Source organism: Melanotaenia boesemani, chromosome 15 (assembly GCF_017639745.1).
Source record: "Melanotaenia boesemani isolate fMelBoe1 chromosome 15, fMelBoe1.pri, whole genome shotgun sequence".
NCBI classification, from domain to species: domain Eukaryota; kingdom Metazoa; phylum Chordata; class Actinopteri; order Atheriniformes; family Melanotaeniidae; genus Melanotaenia; species Melanotaenia boesemani.
This window is the reverse complement of record NC_055696.1, coordinates 14278147-14297785: the sequence shown is the minus strand read 5'-3', so window position 1 is coordinate 14297785 and position 19639 is coordinate 14278147. Positions and strand designations below refer to the sequence as shown.

Sequence of the window (19639 nt, the reverse complement as noted above, 5' to 3'; positions counted from 1 at the left end):
TTTTATTGTGGTTAGTAAGCTCCGGGTCCTAATTGTTTTCTTTTAATTTCAATTTTACAGCAGACTACTGGCCTTAAACTTTTAGTTTTTATATCTTGTCTGTTTTGGGGGGGGGGGGGGTCACTCCCCTAAATGTTATGTATCCTCTGGGTCGTATTCAGTAGTGGTTGCACCCCATTCTTTTAAGGGTGAATTCATCTGCAGTGTTATTGATGTGCAGTGGTTTGCCTGTGAATGTATTATGGTTGATGTGAAACCTGTGTAGTGCATTCAGGCTGTCTGTGATTCTATCTGAAGCGATATTTGGATAAAATAAAAGGGGAAGGCCTAATTTTATATGTCAATAAACACTATTAATTTAATTTCTGTATTTGTTTCCTTATACTGTTCCCTTTTATAAAGACTTCATTGGTAACACCCAGGTAGGCTAGTCATCATTCTCAGAATAGATGCTTGGAGCTAAATTTGTTTCTGTATTATCTGTAGGCTTGTTTTTCTTCTGTCAGACAGATATCATTTCTTCATTTTGATAAGCATGCTCTCACTTGTTTGTTGAGACACACAACATGCTGCTTGAGCAAGAGGTGCTGGTATTGGGGCCCCTTTTAGGGAGTTCTGCTCCAGGCTTCTGGATATGGTCCCAGATCATTGTGGAGTGCTCTACACACCCTGAGAAGCAGAGGCGGTCCTGGCTAGTTTTGAGCCCAGGGTGAACCACCCAGCAGCGCCCCCCCACACCCGACCAACGACAACTAACCAACTCCATCAACACCCCGACCCATCCCCCACCGACCGACTGAAAATGATTATTATTTATTTATTATTAAATACGAAAGGTAACAAGAATAGATAAAACAATAAGATAGAAAAATGAAATAGTTTGTAAACACCAGTGTAAATTGCACAAATCCTTCATCACACAAATACAAATGAATAAAATAAAATAAATAAAAAATAGTAATAATAATTAACATAATCTGAATTCAGTGCTCAGACTGTAGCAGATTTTTGCACCTGGGTCTTTCACCCTGTTTACACCTGGCACACACACACACACACACACACACACACACACCTGACAAGTCCTGCAAAGATGTGGCTGCAGAGGGAGGTGGCTCTTCATTTTGGCCAGTGGGAGCTGCTCCAAAATATTTCAGAAGTGCCCCTGAATTTACAAGACACAATATGTAAGTTAGATCACACTTAACATGCATTAGTTACCCAATTAAAATAAAACATAATAATGCACAAATTATTATCATTTGTTAACATCCTATTAACTAAGCACAACACAATACAAATTATTCAAAAAAATTATATCACATAAAGCTTACAAAATGTCATGTCAGTGTATATTGACATGAATGCTATATAAGTTATTTAAGTTAGCATAGACCCACGTGTAGCATTAAACATTCCACAGTCAGGACGTACTATTGTTTACCAACTTAACAGACTAATAGGTCCATGTGAACTTGCACTTGTTGTGTTGCAAACACAAACTAGCCTATTGGTGAAATTAACTGCATGACTTCATGCCTCAAATTTTAATAGTTGCTTAAGTAAAGCTAAAAACCAAATACAGTCGTCTTCTGTGGCTAAGTAGCAACATATTAGCAAGAGGATAAATAGTGTAGGCTACTGTTTCATTACATGCACAATTAACGACACTCATAGAAACCTGCACACCTTTATCTTTTGAGCGTTTCTCTTCTTCTTTTCCTTCTCTTTCTGGGCACCTGATGGTTTATTTGGTCTTCTGTCCGTGATACACCCTTGACTCGATGTAAGATCATCACCTTTTCCGTCCGTCAAAAACCCAGAGTCAAGATTGACGTCACGTGATGTGAACAAATTCACGTTAATGCAGGCAGATTCCTGTTTTCTTTCTTTTCTTTCTTTCTTTCTTTTTTTAACATTTTCACGTAACCCAATAAATTTAATTATCCATATGTGTTAATTTTATGAATGAAATACAATTTATTTGGAAGCAGCAGTTTGTGTTGTGTGTGGCCTGGGATCAGGCCCCTCCTTGCTTTTCCTCTGAGAGTGAGACTCAACCTGCTCTCAACCTCTGCAGTTGCGAGTTGATTCCCCGCCCGTCGACCCCCTGGCTTTTCTTCTGACACACACACAACTGGTATACATGACTCTCAACAGCAAGTTGACACGATAGTAACTTGACGTGGAAATGAGCGGTATCAGTCTAGAAAACTGCCTTTTTTTTTTTTTTTTTTTTTTTTGAGGGCGCTCGTGCGCCCCCAAATAGATCGCGCCCTGAGCTGTCGCCCACCTTGCCCATAGCAAAACCCATCCCTGCTGGGAAGGCCGGGACTCCTGCTTTTTGGTAATCTTTTGGGCTAAAATGGTGAAGAAGATATTATAGCCCCCAGACAGCGAAACAGAAGGAATATTTTTACTAGAAGGAAGAAAACTCAATGATGAACTCTCCAACATCCACAGAAAGCAGGAAGTTATTGCATTAATGTGATGACTGGACTGAATTTAAAGGCTATTCCTCTGCTAACGGATATAGGTCTGTCCTATCATCTTTTGCTATTATTGGTCTTTCCAACACAGATATTAAATCTTTCATCGGACATGAGCTTTTCTTTTCCATGTCATATTTCACAAGATTTTGCTTGTTAAACTGAAAGTGGATTTGGTTTAGTTACTGAAACCAAAAATATTATTACACATACTTTCCAAACATTTCTTATCCTTTTAGTGGGTGTTTTTTTTTCTTTCATTTTGTTTCTTTTTTGAAACAAACACACATTTTTCATCTTTTCCATGGTTTTATTGAATAAAAAAAACAAACAACAAGAACAGCAAAAAACTTGATGAGTGAGCTATTTACAAAGGCTCTGCAACAGAAATGATTAGAGCAAGTCAGCGGTACTATCCAAATTGCAGTTTTAATGACCAGTCTTTCGGCACCAGAAGAGTGTTAACAAACATCTAAACACATCTCTGAGTGTGTTTGAATTTGGGTTCATGCTTGATTTTTGCCCTCTCTCCTCTCAGGAGGCGTTGTAGGAAGTACCCAGCGATAGCAGTCTGAAAAGCTGAGGCTCTTGTCCACAGCACAGCTGGTGCAGTATACAATCCCCAGAGCCAGCATCACTACAAGGAACACACAAAGAGGCACCAGCAGGGCTACAAGCAACCAGCTCTTGTCGTGCTTTCGTTTGCCTTCATCAGATCCAGCTACATTTTCTGCTGTGCCGTTGGTGTTCACTGCGCTACCCATCTTTGCCTCCCCAGCCCCACCTGGTGATATATTTGCAGTATCAGCTACCACACCATCACCAGGTTCTCTATTTCCCATCTTAGCATCATTATCAATTTCATTGTCTGTGCTGCCTTTTTGTGTTGGGGATGGGGCTGTCTGGTATTGCCTCGGTGACAGGTCATCCCATTGGTTTAGGTCATTATCTGACCTATGAGCCACATCAGGGGAAATGACCTCAGTGGCTTCTGTCCCCCACTTGTCTTCAAAGTTGCTATCAACTTCAAAGTTGGGATCAGGGGTGAATGAGTTAGAAAAGGGAATATCATGCTCAGCAGAGTCACTGGGGTCAGGGGTCAGAGTGGAATATTCTCCATCATCATTTGAAGGCTGGCATGTGAGTCCATCTGGCTGCAGGTCAAAGCCGCTGTCACAGAAACACTGGTACCCTCCGATGAAGTTGAGACACTGCTGTTGGCAGTGCGATTCCCCCACACACTCATCCATGTCTACACACTCTCCTCCACTGCCCAGCTCATAGCCAGGGCTACACAAGCATGCAAAGGAACCCACTGTGTTCTCACAAGGGCCTTCACAGCTGCCTTCATCGAGGCACTCATCGATATCCATGCACTCGCCCTCATTATCTGTCTGATATCCCTGGTAGCAGGTGCAGAGAAAAGTGCCTGGGATGTTGACACAGAGTTGTGGGCATGGTTGCTGTTGACATTCGTCGACATCAGAACACCTGCGGCCATCTGGACCCATTTGGTAGCCCGGGGGACATGTGCAGCGGATGCCTCGAGCTGTTTCCATGCAGTTATACTCACACCCCATTTCCACACAGACCTCCTTGATTTGGGGGTGGTCAGTGGTGTTGTCGGAGTCAGAGAACAGCTCAGGCTGGTCGGTTTGGCTTAAGGGGTCAATCTTGCAGGTGTAGCCATCCTTATCTATCACGAAGCCTTCAGAGCAGTAACAGTAGTAATCTGTGTCTGTGGTCTGGCAGTACTGCTCACATCCATGGTCTCCCCTACACCAGTCCTGGCTCTTTGGTGCTGAACCTGATGAGCAGAGCGGGGTATCTCTAGACCAGCCCACTGTCTCATCATCGCTCTCCATGCAAAGCACCATCTGTTCATTAGGAGCATTTGGGTTTAAGCTGTCCACAGGGCATGGTAGAACAGCTACAGACCCATAGGGCACATGGGTCAGCCGGGTGCTGACAAGATTAAATGGGGTAGTGTAAACAGCTGAACCTCTTCCCTCATCCTCCAGCGGTGAACACATCCCTTTGTAGTTGTACTGGCACACATATCCATCCAAAGGTAGGACACAGGAGCCATCAAGCCACTTAAAGTTATCTCTGCTCTCTCGTCCACTCTCAGCCATGTGGGCAATCATGGCCACACAGCGAGGGGCTGCACATGTCCCAGGGGACTCTTCACGAAGCCAGTTTGTGAACTGGCCGTCTTGGTCTCCTGTTGGAAGATAAAGACAAGGACCAGTTCAGTAAAACACAAATTAACTTCCACTTTCCATTTGTTTTCATTTGTGGCTTTATCATTTTGCATATTACTTTGACTGCATTTTTTTTAAAACAAAAACAAAGAATCTGCATTTAGCCCACTCATTTGTTTGAGTTATGAAGAGCTGCCATACCAGGACCCTTCTGTTGGCAGCAATGCATTTTTTAAACTGCCACTAAGAGTCGCCAAAGTCTATAATGTTAATAGCGGACACATTTTTTAAATGCCAGTTATTCTTGTAGCAACAGTATCCTTTTGTCCCCCTGTCATTTCCATTGGTGGGGGTAGGGTCATTACTCCCAACAAAAATAGGGGGAAGTTTGCCTCTAAGCAACCTTTAAAGAAGCATTAAGTAGCAATTTGTTCAAGAAGCTTGTTTCTGTTCTGTTTTAACTTTTTTAAATATAAGAGAACAAAATCCATTTTTACCATATATCTTGAGTCTATAAATGTATGTCTGCTTTAGGGATAGTTTTTCAGACTTGGCAAGCCTAAATGTACATGCTTTAGTGCCCCATTATTGCACTTTTTGCACAAACTGAAATGAATGCTCAGCATGAATGTTTCCTGAATGAACCTACTTAGCCATCGTTGCAAAAATGATTTACCCAGTGAGTTCTTAAAATCTGACTTTTTCAATGCTGTGACCTGCACAAATAATCTATTCTCAATCCCAATGTCTCATATTGTCACCCTGAGTAACTAAAACCAAAATGGTCTGAGTGGCTTGGTGCAAGGATACAAAAGAGAGGAGTGTGTTTTTTTTTCTTTTCTTTTAATGATCTTTAAATTATGACAGAAAAAAATCAGAAGTGAGCTGGCCTGCTCTAATAGTAGACAATGGCAGACACATCTGGTTTTTAGTGGGTTTGTGTAATGACTAAATCAGACTGAAGGGTGGCAATGAGGTCAAAAAGGAGTGAACTTCTCTGGTTGCACCAGTGCTGTCTCTAAAAGTAAAGGAGCTAATGCAATAACCATCCAGGCAGCACAAAGCTGTGCAGGCTGTTTAAGGTACCAGAGGTAGACAGATGTGTTGAGGTTGCTGAGCCATACAATGGTTTAATATCATAATATCATAATAAAAAGTGATACTTCAGAAGGGTGTTGTTTCAATTTACATTTTTCTTCAAAAAATATGAAAATGACCTGTTTAGTCATTGATCTGCTTAAACAATTAAGTTAGGAAGACTCTTAGTGTGTAGTTTTCTGGCTGATGGATTATGGTGACTTGCAAATCTCCAGTCAGCAAAAACCCGTATTTTTCTTATTGATTTTGTGTCCACTGAACTTTAAAGTCCCACTCCTTCAGTTTTACATCCCCTAAAAAATAGCTATGTTCCTCAAAATTTAGAGATGTCTGGAGAATAAAACAAACCTCATACTCTTAAAATGGCTTTGGTTTGATGACATATTTTGCCTCATTCAGTGAATGGAGGTCTATGAGGATACTTTGGCTCCATCCACATGACCACCAGCCAGCAGCCAGATAACGATTCCCACCCTGTTTCCACACTTTGATGCAAGGCCAGATTAATTCTTCCATACATGCAGAGAATAAAAAAATCTAGATTACATAAGGTTACATCCAAGTGGAAGCATCAGCAATTAATGTATTAATTTTTCAGTAGCATTTGAAATTTTTTTTTTGGTTTTTTGTTGGCATAAGAGTGCAATGTCTCCAGATGAACTAAATCCTATTCTGACATAGCTGAACAGCTCAACAGCTGAAAGTTTACAGAATCTGACTTCACTGCACAACTGTTGTAAGCAGAGCTTGTCAGATCCGACATCTTCACCATAAGAGGAAAAGACACCAATACGTTTCTCCAACCAGCTTGTGCTATCTTTTCCTCCTAACTTACTAGATTCTCATTTTATCTGTTCATCCATTTTCTAAACCTGATTAATCCATTTCTGGGTCATGGGGGGGACTGGAGCCTATCCCAGCTGCTTTCAGGGAACACCCTGATCAGGTTACCAGTTCTAAGTTAATCAGATCCTCGAAGCTCATCCAAATCATCTGTAAAGCTTCCACCCTGCAGGATTAGACCATCCAATCTTCTACATAGAGGGTGGGAACTGTCTAACCTTGCCTTTCTGAGATTGTTGATGGTGCTCTCCAGATTCAAAGTGTAAATCCTCAACTATACCACTGATGGCTGATTTTGCTTCTGATAATGTCTTGCAACTCATGAAGGCATCCTATAGACATTTCAACTTGTCTATAAACTTGATTTTTTTTATTAAGTTAAGTTGTAATTACACCCTTTGGCATTTATTATGTATTGTGTTTCTCTAGTTTGGGCTAATTTTATATAAGCACACTTACTAAACACCAAAGAGAGAAAAAAAAGAAGAAGAAGAAGAAAAATAATTGACATAAAGTGATGGTGGTAAGCACAGAGAAATGAAAGGTCAAAAGCCAAAATGATAAGACTTTGCCTGTAACCCAGACGAATCCTCTGAGAGGCCGGTTAGATGAACATTGTCGTGGGGGTCTGTGCAGCCCAATCCAGAGGCGAAGTCTCAACCTGGAGCCTTGTGCCTCAATCGCTGACAGCAGCTCATGGACCACACCCGCTGCTTCATGGGTATGCATTGTTGCTAAGGTTCCACCTAGCTCTCTGCAGCTCCGCCCAGCCTCCCTGAAGCTTCTTTTTTGGAGGAAGACAGCATAGCATCCGTCTTGGTGGCAAAGCGCATCTCTCTCTGCCAGCTGAACTAGTGGCTGCTCCCCCTCTGTCTCCTTCAGCCTCTGGCCTCGGCTTCCAGGGGCCACACAGAGAGTCAGTAGCCACAGGATGCACAAGACGTTCATGTTGTTGCAGCTTTGCAAGATGAACTTTTGCATACTAAGCCAACATTAAAAAAATATCCCTGACTTACTGGAAAAATAAATATCCTAACAATGGAGAAAACAGTCTATTTTCAGACTAACCTGGACGTAATGAGTCACTTCATTTAATTTACTTTTATCTATACTTTTGAGTTTCAAAATAAATAATTTGGTCTGAATGACTTTTCAATTCAAGGAGTTTGTGTCAGATAAGTCCAAAAAGAAAGATATCTGTTTACTATGATTCCCCTTGAATATCTCAAGCTTTTAGATAAGCAAACTCTCAGTGCAGAGCAGATCAGCCTCCATTCAAACTGTCAGTACAGCTGACACTTTGAAGCAATTTTCAGGGGAAATATAAAAAAATCCCTCCAGGAAGTTCAATTAAAGTCCAGTAGAGTCCAATTTAGAGTACAGTGAGATTCAGAAGGGTTGAGTAGGGCAATCTGCCCTTCAGACAAGTCCCAAAAAGTTAGAGTCCATGTATAATTTCAATAAATCTCAGTGACAGAAACCCGGTACTCTGTCTGATCCTGCCGGGGCTTTCTTGCCTCTGTAGAGTTGTGTTTCTAATGGAACCTCAGAAAGAGAGAAAGTTGGGGGAGGGCAGGAAGGGGGAAGGCTACGTAGAGGAAAAAGAACTGTGCGTTTTTGGAAGAGGGGGCTGGTAAAGTGTATGAGTGGATAAGTGGGACCTGGAGGGGATGACTGGTGGGGTGTTGGGGGGTGGCAGTAGAACTAAAAACCTTGAGAGGGTTATGAAAACCATACGGCATCATTCTGTCCCCTATTTAAACACGCATGCATTCATAAAGACACAACATTTAAGCTGAAGCATTCACAGAAGCGTAAAGTATTTCTTCTTCTACTTCCTTTTCTCCTTTCACTATCATTCTCCTTTTATCCACATTATTTCTGCTACTTTTTTTGTCTTTCTCTTAACCCCCCTCTGACTTCAACTCTCTCTCTTTACCTTCACTCCTCACATGCTTTCACACCCCCTCTCATTTTTTCCCTTTTATTCTACCAAGTTCATAACAGCTGGAAGTTTTTACTGTCCAATGGAAACATTTGAGTATGGAGCAGGAATACCTGTTGGGTTGTGTATACTGTGAGTGTGACTTCTTTGTCATGCTATTATAAAATAACTTCATAAGGGCACAGATGTCTCAGAGTTCCTCAGTCTGTATGTGTGTGACGATAACTTGGGGGCATCTGGAGTAGAGGAAACAGGAAATGCCAGATGTGCATCAGCTTGACCTCTTCATGGCTGGGGAGCAGGATTGACTGGTGGGGTACCCCCACTGCTGTCACAGGATCTGTCTACCATCAATGGCTGCCTGGTGTTAAAGTCAAAGGCTGGGTTTGTATTTTCCAAAAAAAATAAGATCTGTTTTATTTTTCCCCTGTGTCTGTGTGGTGAGCAAAGCCAAAGAATATTAAATGAAACCAAAAGCTGTGATGTGAATATTTCAGTCCTGAAGGGAAAGTTCCAGATTTAAAGCTTTCTTGTGGAAGAAACTGTGTACTAATGTCTTAAAAAGAAATTAAATGGATGAACAAAAGAAAATCCTGCAAAATGCTCATTATGTTTCTGAGTGGAAAGTATAACTCAGCCACAACATAATTTGGGCAGCTTTATATCATTGTAATCCTCAAGGTCTGGAATGGAACTGCTGTTTAAAGCAAATTAATAGATGACAGCACCATTTCAGCCACTGCAGCCTCTTAACAAAGAATGATGAGATGGAAAAGTGATGCAGTATGTGCAGAAGAAGCAGTTATTAACCACATGCAATCTCTTTCCAAGCCTCTGTTCTCTCTGTGCATAGCAGATGAGTCGTCCTGCTGTGGTGTGTTGGTTTTGGCAGACAGAATATATACAGTCTTATTATTCAGCAATCTTTTCCAGTTATGTAACAGCCACTGAAACTAGAGGAAGAACAAAAATAAAACCTCAGGATCCTGGAGAACCCAAAGAGCCTTTTGGCCTCATTCCCTACCTCCACATCTCTCATTCTCCTCAACTTTTCCTGGACCTCCACTTATCCTAAGCTTTCTCTGCCCCCCACCCCCTCTGTCATCTTGCATCCTCTAGCCCTCCCCTTTTTCCTTATCTTCATCTTGCTTCAGTTATTCAGGCCACCATTCTCTGTCCCAGAGGACCAGTTTTTACCCCCAAACTCCCACTATTTGTCTGTTTATTCTATCATTCAGCCTGTTTGGCCCCTCCTCCTGCTCAGACAGCCACACCCCCAGAGGCACATTCCAAGAATATAATTGATAGAACAGACAAAACCTCGCCTTTCCATAGTCCTGCACTCCCAATTCCCTTAGTACACATTAATCTACATACAGTGTATCCAAGTCTCTCGATCTCCCAACCAAAGACCTCTGATGGAACATACAGAAGTCTTGATTTTATATCTTTTGCTTCCTTGGTCAGAGCCCTCTTTCTCCTTCCTTGACTTCTACCTACTTTCCACATATCATCTGGTTCTTACACTTTCTCACTTTCAAGCTTCTGCACAGCTGAACTGTTCATTAAAGCTCCCTGTTTTACCTTTACAGAGCTGTTGTTAACAACCCAGAACACTACTGTCTTTTTAGACTTAAAATGGCATTGTAGTAATATATATATATATATATATATATATATATAACTGACACCAACTGTAAAAAAAAAATCCACACAACAGGCAAGCATTAAACTACAAGGAAAGACAAAATAACCACAAACTAGAAAAGCAAAACAGTAGCAAAACAGGTATAAAATAAAATTACTTAAAAATGTCAAAATTATGCACACACACACACACACACAAACCAACAGAGAGAACAGACGATTCTACACTGTACCAAAATGGCCTTATTGAAGACCTTGCATGAAATGACTAAAACCTCTAGTTTTGTTCTGCTACACTTTTTAGAGATAATATTCTACTATGATTTAAAAAAGGGTTTAGAGCTAAAGCTGCAGCATTCCAAATAAATATTCATGTTCATATTGTTTTTGTTTTTTTATTAGGTGCAATTGAAACCTTTTTCATTTGTGCTTTGTGCCATGCTAATTTATTCTTCATTTGTAACACACATCTTAACACATCTAACAAGTGTTCCCTTTAATATAACTCCATAAGTATTCAAATGGAGCTTGTGGTCGCAGAGATATATTAATTTCATTATGGGAATGCAATTTTTGAACAGAGGCCTAAAAAAAATAAGCAAAGAGCTCAATGCGTTAAGTGACAAATGAACCCTGAAGAACAAAAATGACCACATTTTTTGGAGGCTGCAATGAGAGGGAAAAAGTCACTACAAGGAATTAAAAACAGCCACAAATAACACAATGATATAATCACAACAACAGTCATAGCCACTAAATCTAAAAAATGGCTGCAGAGACACAAAGGGACAGCAGAAGCAGTGAACTACAAAGAGGAAAAAAATGACCTCAAAAAACAAAAGAACACGATGAAGTCACCACAAAGAAAGACACACGAGCCATAAAATGACCAAAAAGGGAAGTAAAAAGCCACAAAGAAACACAAACCGCATCTACACTGAATGCAACTATTTTGTTAACTGTAAAAACTTTTATAGGTCTGTGCACAGGAGGCTGTCATCACATCATCCGTCCATGCTCGTGGTTTGTATTTTATGAGGATAGGAGTCTGCAGCCATGCTCACTCTGATAAAACTGAACAGGCATTATGATTGCATCTTCATGTGAATATTTCTTTGCAGCTGAGGATGAATGCAGTACTATTAGTTTAGTACTATGCAGTTTTGTACTTGGTAATGAAGACAAATTAAAATCAGATGATGACTATCTAAACATCTGATAATAACCAAAATGACCGAGAGCTAAATTTAAGGGGAGAACATGAATGTCTACCCTAAATTGCATTCCGATCTAATAGTTGCGTTTACTTAAAGTCACAAATGTGAACCTCACGATGGCACTGAAGGAAAAATCCAAAGCAAGTGCGTAAGCATATAATGATGGGACATGCGTTGATTTAGCTGGTCATTATTAGGAACTAATATGAGGTAATATGAGGTAATATGAGGTATTTGCCTCAAGAGAAAGTCAACAAGCTCTTTCATGGAATGACTTGGATATTGACATGAAGTGGAGCTGCTCATTTCTAACAGATTGAAAATAAAAAAATAAAACTAAACACAACTGTAAATCAAGGTGATCGCTAACATGGAGTATATGTGATTGCCTGGCTGTAATAAAACCTAACCACAACAGAACAAACGGCGAGGAAGGTCATTCATTCAAACATCTGTGACATTTTGATGATTGTAGAAAATTTGATGTCAAGGTAACTGCACTGTTATTTCCTCGTGGTCTTGGGTCAGAGGAGCATGGATTTGCACTGTTGCACTTACTGAAGTACTTCTGCCATATTAAATACAGCAGGACACGTCGCTTGTTCATTTTTCCCAACCACTGGTGTCTCAAGTCATGCACGCACATACGTACATACACGTACACACACACACACACCAGGACACACTGAAGCAATTAGCAGCAGCCTTGTGGTTCAATAATGGACTGTATGCATTCCTGGTGATTTCTGAGGGGAAAAAAAGGCTATACTTTTATCCACTTCTTCTTCTTCATCTTTCATAGCAGACACGAATGCCCTCCTTCCACACCCTGACTGTCAACAAATCTTTACCACAAACATTTGAGTCGACTGGGGTCAGTGTCCAGTTGTTAAATCCAGAGGACTTAAAGCTCTACAGGTGAAGCTTGCTCAGTTTATCAGCTATAATAGTTTTTTTTTTTTAATCTGCAGTTAATTGCAAGGTAGAATTTATTAAAATAAGGAAGCTCTGGAATTGGGAACTCCAGTAGAACAAATGAAGGTTTCTGAATCATGAACTACATGTTTTTGAAAAGTTACTAACTTCTTTAAATGAATTGCTGCTCTGAAATAAAAGATAAGTAGCAGTGATGTGTATGTGATATCAGCAGAAAGGGTCTGTAGCTGCACATCAAGAATCACACGTGTGTGACCTCATCAAAGATAAATAGAAATACTGAGTTTAAAACTGCAGCAAGACTGAAGGACAGAGGACAGAAAACTGGGACAGGATCATTCCTGCCTGATTATTCCTTTACCAGACGACAGGCTCAGCTTTTCCATGGACACAGCCATAAGACGTGCACAGACATCTTACACCTCTTTGTAGTGCCTTTCATGATACACTTCTCCAGAGGGGGAACCTTTTGTGTGTGTGTGTGTCTGTAATGGTAAAAGCATTAACAGTGAGAAGAAAGAATGACGACTCCACAAGAAAGGGACAGGACACAAAGGACTGACAGAGCAACAAACAGTCCAACTGTTGTCTGATGTGAAAGGCGGTGTTGTGTCTGACCTATTTTCAAACCATTTCCCTCTATTCTCTCTGTCTTGTTTCATTTGAATTTCACATTTTGTACTTGATATCCACATCCCACATAAATGAGCTAAGGCTTTATGCCTCTCAAAAAAACAAAACTCTGGAAACAAAAAGGACCCATGAACTGCCTGACTCAGCATAAATAAAAGAATGCGAATTACTCCCAAAACACATTGCTAAAATCTTCTGCATGGAGCAAAGTCTAATAACAGCTTCTTATTTTCCTCTTTGCTATTCCATCTTCCTTTCACCCTCCCAGCTGGGAGGCAGAGGCCACCACACCGTCTCAGAAGGTGGTCACAGAGTCAGAGGTTGTTATATTTTATTTCAGTGCAATTCTAAGGAAAATCACAGAGGAGGTAAATAGGTAATACAGTTGCTGCTGGCAAAAAATAAAAAAATAAAAAAATAACAGCTGTCAAACTTGATCCAGTGCAGCAATGTCTTCCAGATCCCTGAGTAGCCAGCAGCTGAAGACTTTGTTGTACTGGAAAGACAAGCATGAATGAGATGAAATGTATGAAAGGTGAAGCAGAGAGGGAGCTTAATGAAAAATAAGCAGTCTCTGTTTAAATAAACGAAGACAGAAGATAAGAAAATCCTCCTTAATCCCTTTAAAACTAACTTTTCTTTAAAACATTTTGCTGCACTGAGAAGAAGATAAATTCTAATTGGACACCACAGTTTGGTTGGTATTGAGAGCGTTGGTGAATATCTGTTGCTGGATGCTTGCAGCTCCGTTTAACCACACAAAGCTTTCCAAACATGCAGATAAGTTGAACCACTTGTATATGAAACATGCAATGTCAGTTTTAGCTACATCGTGAGGAAGATGTTCTCAGCACCAAACAGACAGACAAGCAGGAAGTGAACAAAAATGCCCTAAAAGCACAATTTCTACTTATTTAATAAGTCCCAATTTAGTAGCTCAGTGCAACTGATTTCTTCTTTACTTGTGCTTAAGATCTTTTTTTCCAATTTATTTACTTCCCTTTCTCTAAATCTGATTCAAAATTTGACCTCAATCACTCATCTCATGAGAAGCTTTGACTGATGTTACCTGTAACCAACCTCTTACCAGTAATCTCTGCTGCACACTGCTAAAATATAACCCAAGCCCTAAATCCAATGCACAGAGTGGGGGCGCTCACAGGAAACTAATAATCTTTTTTTCATGTGGGTGAAACAGTTCAAAAGGGGAAACATTAATTACCCGCTGGTTATTGTTTCTTCATGTCAAATACCTGTAGTTTCACAAAAAAAACAAACAAACAAATAATCACCTTGTTAAACTTGAGTTTAAAGATGTGATGATGATATTTTTGTGAAGATTTTAAGGGTAAGATATGCTTTATTTCTGTATTTATTTTATTTATTCATTTTTGAGCACATTACTATACATTAGACATGTAAAATGCAGCTAATTTTCATCCTTGGTCCCTTTTGTCACAACACAAAGCTGCAGCACAACAAAAATAATATACATACATGTGAAAATAAAGCTAAAACATGACAATTCATCATAAAATAGACAGAAATAATAAATGGTATGTAAAGAGCAGAATATATAACATATATCTGGCACAATTGTAATGACTGTTTTTTTTTTTTTTTTGTAAATTTTAGAAAAGCTTGTTATTTTGAATTAATCAGTTGCTTTTTTTTATTTTTGCTTTGATTGTTTCCTCCAAACAATTTATATTTCTGCAAAAAAGTTAAAACTTTTTATATAATTTGTCGGCAACATCTGTCTTAAAATCATTGTGAGGCATTGTGGTTGTCTTCTGTAAACTTGAGTTGTGTGTTTTTCTTTTTCTCTGTGAGCAGTAGTTTCTTTAATAGTATTCTTCCATCAACTCCCACTTCTTTCCTCAGCAACTGTGTTAAATAGCGGACATGTAAACATACATTTTAGATGATTGAAAAGATATCTGTAGGTATTTTATACTGCTGGACTCCTTTTAAATCTCTCACTATTTCACTCCTAGTGTGATCCTAATTTCTAGGTAGAGTAACAGCCACGAATTTCCTTCATTTGATAACACCTTTATCTGATAACCCAAATATTTAGAAATTTTTCCAGCTTCATGTAACTATATAATGCTGTGAAAGTTCACATGAAGCAAATACAGGTTGGATTATAAATGGCTGCTCACTGTTTTCATGTCTTCATTGAAACTTGTGCAATGATAAGACCACATGTTGTCAAGGAGTAATCAAAGTTTTGCTCTTGTGTCCCTTTACTTGCCAAAGAACTCAGCCAGACATTGTTTTTGTAGGCTCAAAGTTCACAAACTGCCTAACTGAACAAATGTTGAAGCCAGACATAAAATAATCTAAAGTTATGGAAAGTTAGGGGACAGGAAGAGCACACTACATGTAAAATGACTTTCTTTTACTTATTTTAGGTTGCAGTTTTCTCAGCCTAACCCATAAATCTTAATAGTTCAACACAACCTTTCACCTCTCAGTCGTTTCAGTGTACCCTGAATGACCTCTTCTCCTTTTCCTCAGCTCTGTTACTCCACATATTCAATTTCCCTAGGGAGACACTAACCTTTCCCCCATCCTCCCCCTCTACCTTTTCATTTTGATTCTCCCTTATTTTTACTTCTCTTTTGCTCTCTTCTCCTCTTTCTCAGTTTGTTGGCATTGCGTTTGTTGCTTCTGGGTGCAATCACTATTCCTCACTTTTTTCACTCTTTTCCATTTTAATCCAACCATTCTGGCCTTGTTTGATTTAAAAACACGATTTCACATTGTTGTGTCTCTCTGCCTTGGTTCCTTTTAGTGTATTTGTTGGCAGCAGTGTCTATGTTTCTGTCCATCTGCTTATGTGTCTTCCTCTACTGCAGCCTCTACCACTGCCTTCACTTCTCACTCTTTCATCTAGTTCATCTGTTTTTCTCAGTTAAACACACATTTCTCATTCTCCCTGGTAGCCAGGGAAGGTTGTACTAGTGTTGGGTTTCAATACAGTAGGTAATATTTTCAACCATGCAGGAAATGTCTGAAGGGCTAGACTTTTCCATCCTTTGATGCTTACCCACACACTCATTCTTTTACTGTTTTTTAATTGAAAACTATAGAAGAAATCAAATCCAGAGTGAAAAAAAACACACATTTCAAGAGGTTGAGTGTGTTTAATAACATTTGATTTAACATACAGATGCTGGAGAGGGAGCCAGGATGCAGACTGGGATGGCTCCATAGAAGAAGGGGTCTGTCAGTGGGAAGAGCAGCACCAGGAACAGCAGGAAACCCATCAGATATGAGAAGAGCAGGGCTGAATGTTGAGGGTGCTGCAGGGCAGAACTGATGTCAGGCAGGCCCTGACTATTACAGAAAGAATGGCACAAAACTGGACCCACAACGTGACCTTCAGAGACACAGATCACAGATGTTGGAAGGCGTGGACTCTAAGTTTGTGGGTCAGCAGGTTAATGTGCGCCTCGCAACATTTCTCACCAGTTCTCAGGAATATGAAGGCGGTAAAGACACCAAATACAGTTGTGTACAAGAACTGCATCCCTGTAACATTAGTGCACAATGAATCATCAGTGAAACTGTTAAGGTTAATTTAAACGTTGTCTAAAAAGTAGAAAGTTCTTTACAGTTTATTTAACATGTTTTTGCATAAATCATGTTTGTGGTTTATATAAGGAAATTTGTTTTAGCAAACTAACCAGCCACCAGGAGGATGACACCCATCCTGTCCTTGTCAAGGTGCCGCTGTTCTCTAATATGATGGAAATGAGCTGAAATAACAGTAAAAAAAAAAAAAATAGCCATCCTAATTATTAACTAACACAAAACTCAAAATTAAGCACGTCAATGTCTATATTAAATAGTTTTCCTGAACAATACAATGTCATTGTGACCCTCCTGTTTATTGTAATGTATTTAAATAAAGTGAACTGTTTGTTGTACTGCATGAAAATCTTGATGCCATACCAACACCAAAGAACAGCGGTGCTGTGAAGACAGCAGCTGTTGGTCCTGTGCAGGGCACCAGCATAGGCAGCATGGCCCCTCTGAACACAAGTTCCTCTGTAACTGGTGCCACCACCTGGTTCCTGAGCCACACTGCATCTTGCACACACATCCTCCATGACTGAACATCTGGGAAAGTGAAGGACTTCATGATGACTTTCAGTGCAGTGGTAACACACATGCAAAAATCTCCAAACTCTGCTAGCGTAACGTTTGAATGTTTTTAGACAAACATACCCAGAGCAGACTGTAGCTCCCTGGTGAAGCCATCAGGGTTGTCCATAGCAGAGTGAACCAGGGGCCCAAGATAAAAAACCTGATGCGTAGAACAAAATCAGATGTTTATGACATGCAGAGCTAATAAATAAAAAAAGATTAAAGATGACGATCTGGAGGCACGGTTTTCACCGTGTGATTTAAACAGGCCCATGGGATATAACTACAAAATGCAGAAACTTAATGGTTGTAGTAGTCACGCCATATCATTGTAGGAATGGAAATGAAATCTCTGAAATATCTAAATTGTCTCAGTGCAATATAAATAAAACATTCTCTGAGACAAACAGGACCTTTAGAGTAGTATTTCAAAAGTTATTCAAAAACTCTTTTGGTAGCAGTTCTTTTTATATCTGAGCATAAAGAACATTTTTTTGATCATATCTTAGTTCTGTTTGTAATTGCAGCTCATTGTAAGGTTTTAAATGTGTAACATTCAGATTATACTTTAATAGTTTAAAACATATGCAACTAATTTGGAAATGCAAAAGAAAGAAATGTTAAAGTCTTCAAAAGCATTTTTTTTTCTTTAAACTTGCTATGGAGCTGTCGCCTCCCTGCCTTACCATGGTCAGTAGTAATGGTAGTATGGCTGCAGGAATCAAACCTTCCAGACGAACTCCCATCAGCTCCCACACAGACACATCAACCTGGAGGCACAGGATGCACTTAAATAAACATACAGCCATTAAAGTTAATTCAAGGAATGACCTCATAATTTTTTTGGAACATTGTGGTAGTGAACATGGCGTCCACTGTGAACTGTTCCAGCAAAAGACACCAAATCCATTTCAGCTTGACCTCCACATGGAAGTGATGTTTAAAGTTTAATAGAGTTCTCTGCCACAAGGTTGGATGATAATGTAGATGGTGCAGCTATGCTATTTCACATTTAATGCCTCTTGCTCTAATGTTCTTGTGATGCTGCTACTGAAAAATTCCTTTGGTGCTGCCTGCAGGGCTAAATCTAATGAAATCCTATTTCACAGTCCATCAATGAATCACATATAGGGTTATACCTTATTTTCTCAAAGTTGTCTTTGAGATGTTTTAATGTAAGAGGATTTTTTTAGAAGTTCTTTTTAAATGTACTGCATTACAAAGAGATGTTGTTTATTGTTCAAGCTCTGTTGTCTGTTATTTTACTAGACTGGTGAACACTAATACAATACTTTGTAATAGCTGTGCTCTGTAATGTTCAACAGACAAATCCAGCTGAAGATCATTCTGAAACATTAAAAGCACTGTGTAAATCAAAAGACATTACAACTAAATGTTTCTGTTTAAACTTATAATACAGCATGCACAAAGCAGGTATTGAGATCTTACTGAAACATACTGATGCATGTTTGAACTAAGACATGTTTCCGTGGAAACACTAAGTAATAACTGCTGACAAAAGCATTGTACATAATTTGTGGTTTGCCAGTAATGTTGCAGAGCTTTTTCCAAAGAGCTTTTGGTCCACGCAGTAACTTATCACAGATTGACAATCAAATCATTATTTTTTTGTTCTTCTTTTTTCTGTATAATGCTCCAGGCTTTGCTAAATTCCTTCTGTGAAAAAGTTTTGTAACTAATAAATTCTTAAGAGGAAAAACGGGTTTCAGTTGGAGGGAAAGGGGAATGCTTGATGCAGTGGTTCTGTCAGCCATGACTTAAATTTACCCAAAATTAATAGCAAATGTGTCCCACAGATACACTTGTTAATTACATTTTATAATAGATAGATTGAAATGTCTGAATTGACTGTTTGTTAGATCTACGCTATATTACAAGATAGCTGCAATGATCCCAATTTGAATAAAATCTGATTGGTTTGTACCCATTTTTTTTCTTTAATCATTTATTATTTTCTAAACGCCCAAAAACCTAATTGAATGAATGAATGAATGAATAAATGAATGAATGAATGAATGAATGAATGAATGAATGAATGAATGAATGAACAAAGGCAGATACAAAATATTAACTAATGTGTACTCACTATAACATTATCCCAGTGCATCCATGTCTTTACAACTGCAGGTGATAATGCAGAAACCAGCAGGACACTGGCACAGCGACGCTTTATTACACTGGGATGGTCCCTTCAGAGACACACACACACACACACACACACACACACACACACAAAGCTCACCTTTAGATACCGGATGAACAGCGGTACCAAATGACTTGTGGTGAGTTTTGTACCTCGGTAAGTTGCTCCTCCACACATATAAACTGCCAACATAGAGACATGCCAGCAGGAGGCAACTCAGTACACTCACCCAACACCGTGTGTGGGTGTGCTCCTCCTGCCTTGAAAGGTCGTGCTGTGGCTGCAGCATGACAGAGTGGAGAGTC

The 19639-nt window shown here is 39.5% G+C and overlaps 2 protein-coding genes across 3 annotated transcripts; both read right to left on the bottom strand.

Annotated features, from left to right (window-relative positions):
* Nucleotides 1–2784: 2784 nt before the first annotated feature.
* On the bottom strand, nt 2785–15395 carry LOC121654189 (endosialin-like). 2 transcript variants are annotated; one of them, XM_042008203.1, is made up of 3 exons: nt 15383–15395; nt 7207–7386; nt 2785–4713 (listed from the first exon to the last, which is right to left on the bottom strand). In XM_042008203.1, exons 2-3 carry the CDS (start codon nt 7361–7363, stop codon nt 2996–2998), a joined length of 1875 nt encoding a protein of 624 aa, XP_041864137.1. In that variant the 5' UTR covers nt 7364–7386; nt 15383–15395; the 3' UTR covers nt 2785–2995. The 2 variants fall into 2 exon arrangements, with proteins under 2 accessions (XP_041864137.1, XP_041864136.1); XM_042008202.1 differs by lacking the exon at nt 15383–15395 and having other exon boundaries at nt 7207–8146.
* A 784-nt stretch (nt 15396–16179) lies between these two features.
* Nucleotides 16180–19623, bottom strand: LOC121654618 (CAAX prenyl protease 2-like). Its single transcript, XM_042008833.1, has 8 exons — nt 19487–19623; nt 19278–19380; nt 17857–17940; nt 17252–17330; nt 16976–17143; nt 16708–16779; nt 16490–16552; nt 16180–16400 (listed from the first exon to the last, which is right to left on the bottom strand). The coding sequence occupies exons 1-8, from the start codon at nt 19621–19623 to the stop codon at nt 16180–16182; spliced, it is 927 nt and encodes a 308-aa protein (XP_041864767.1).
* Nucleotides 19624–19639: the final 16 nt, after the last annotated feature.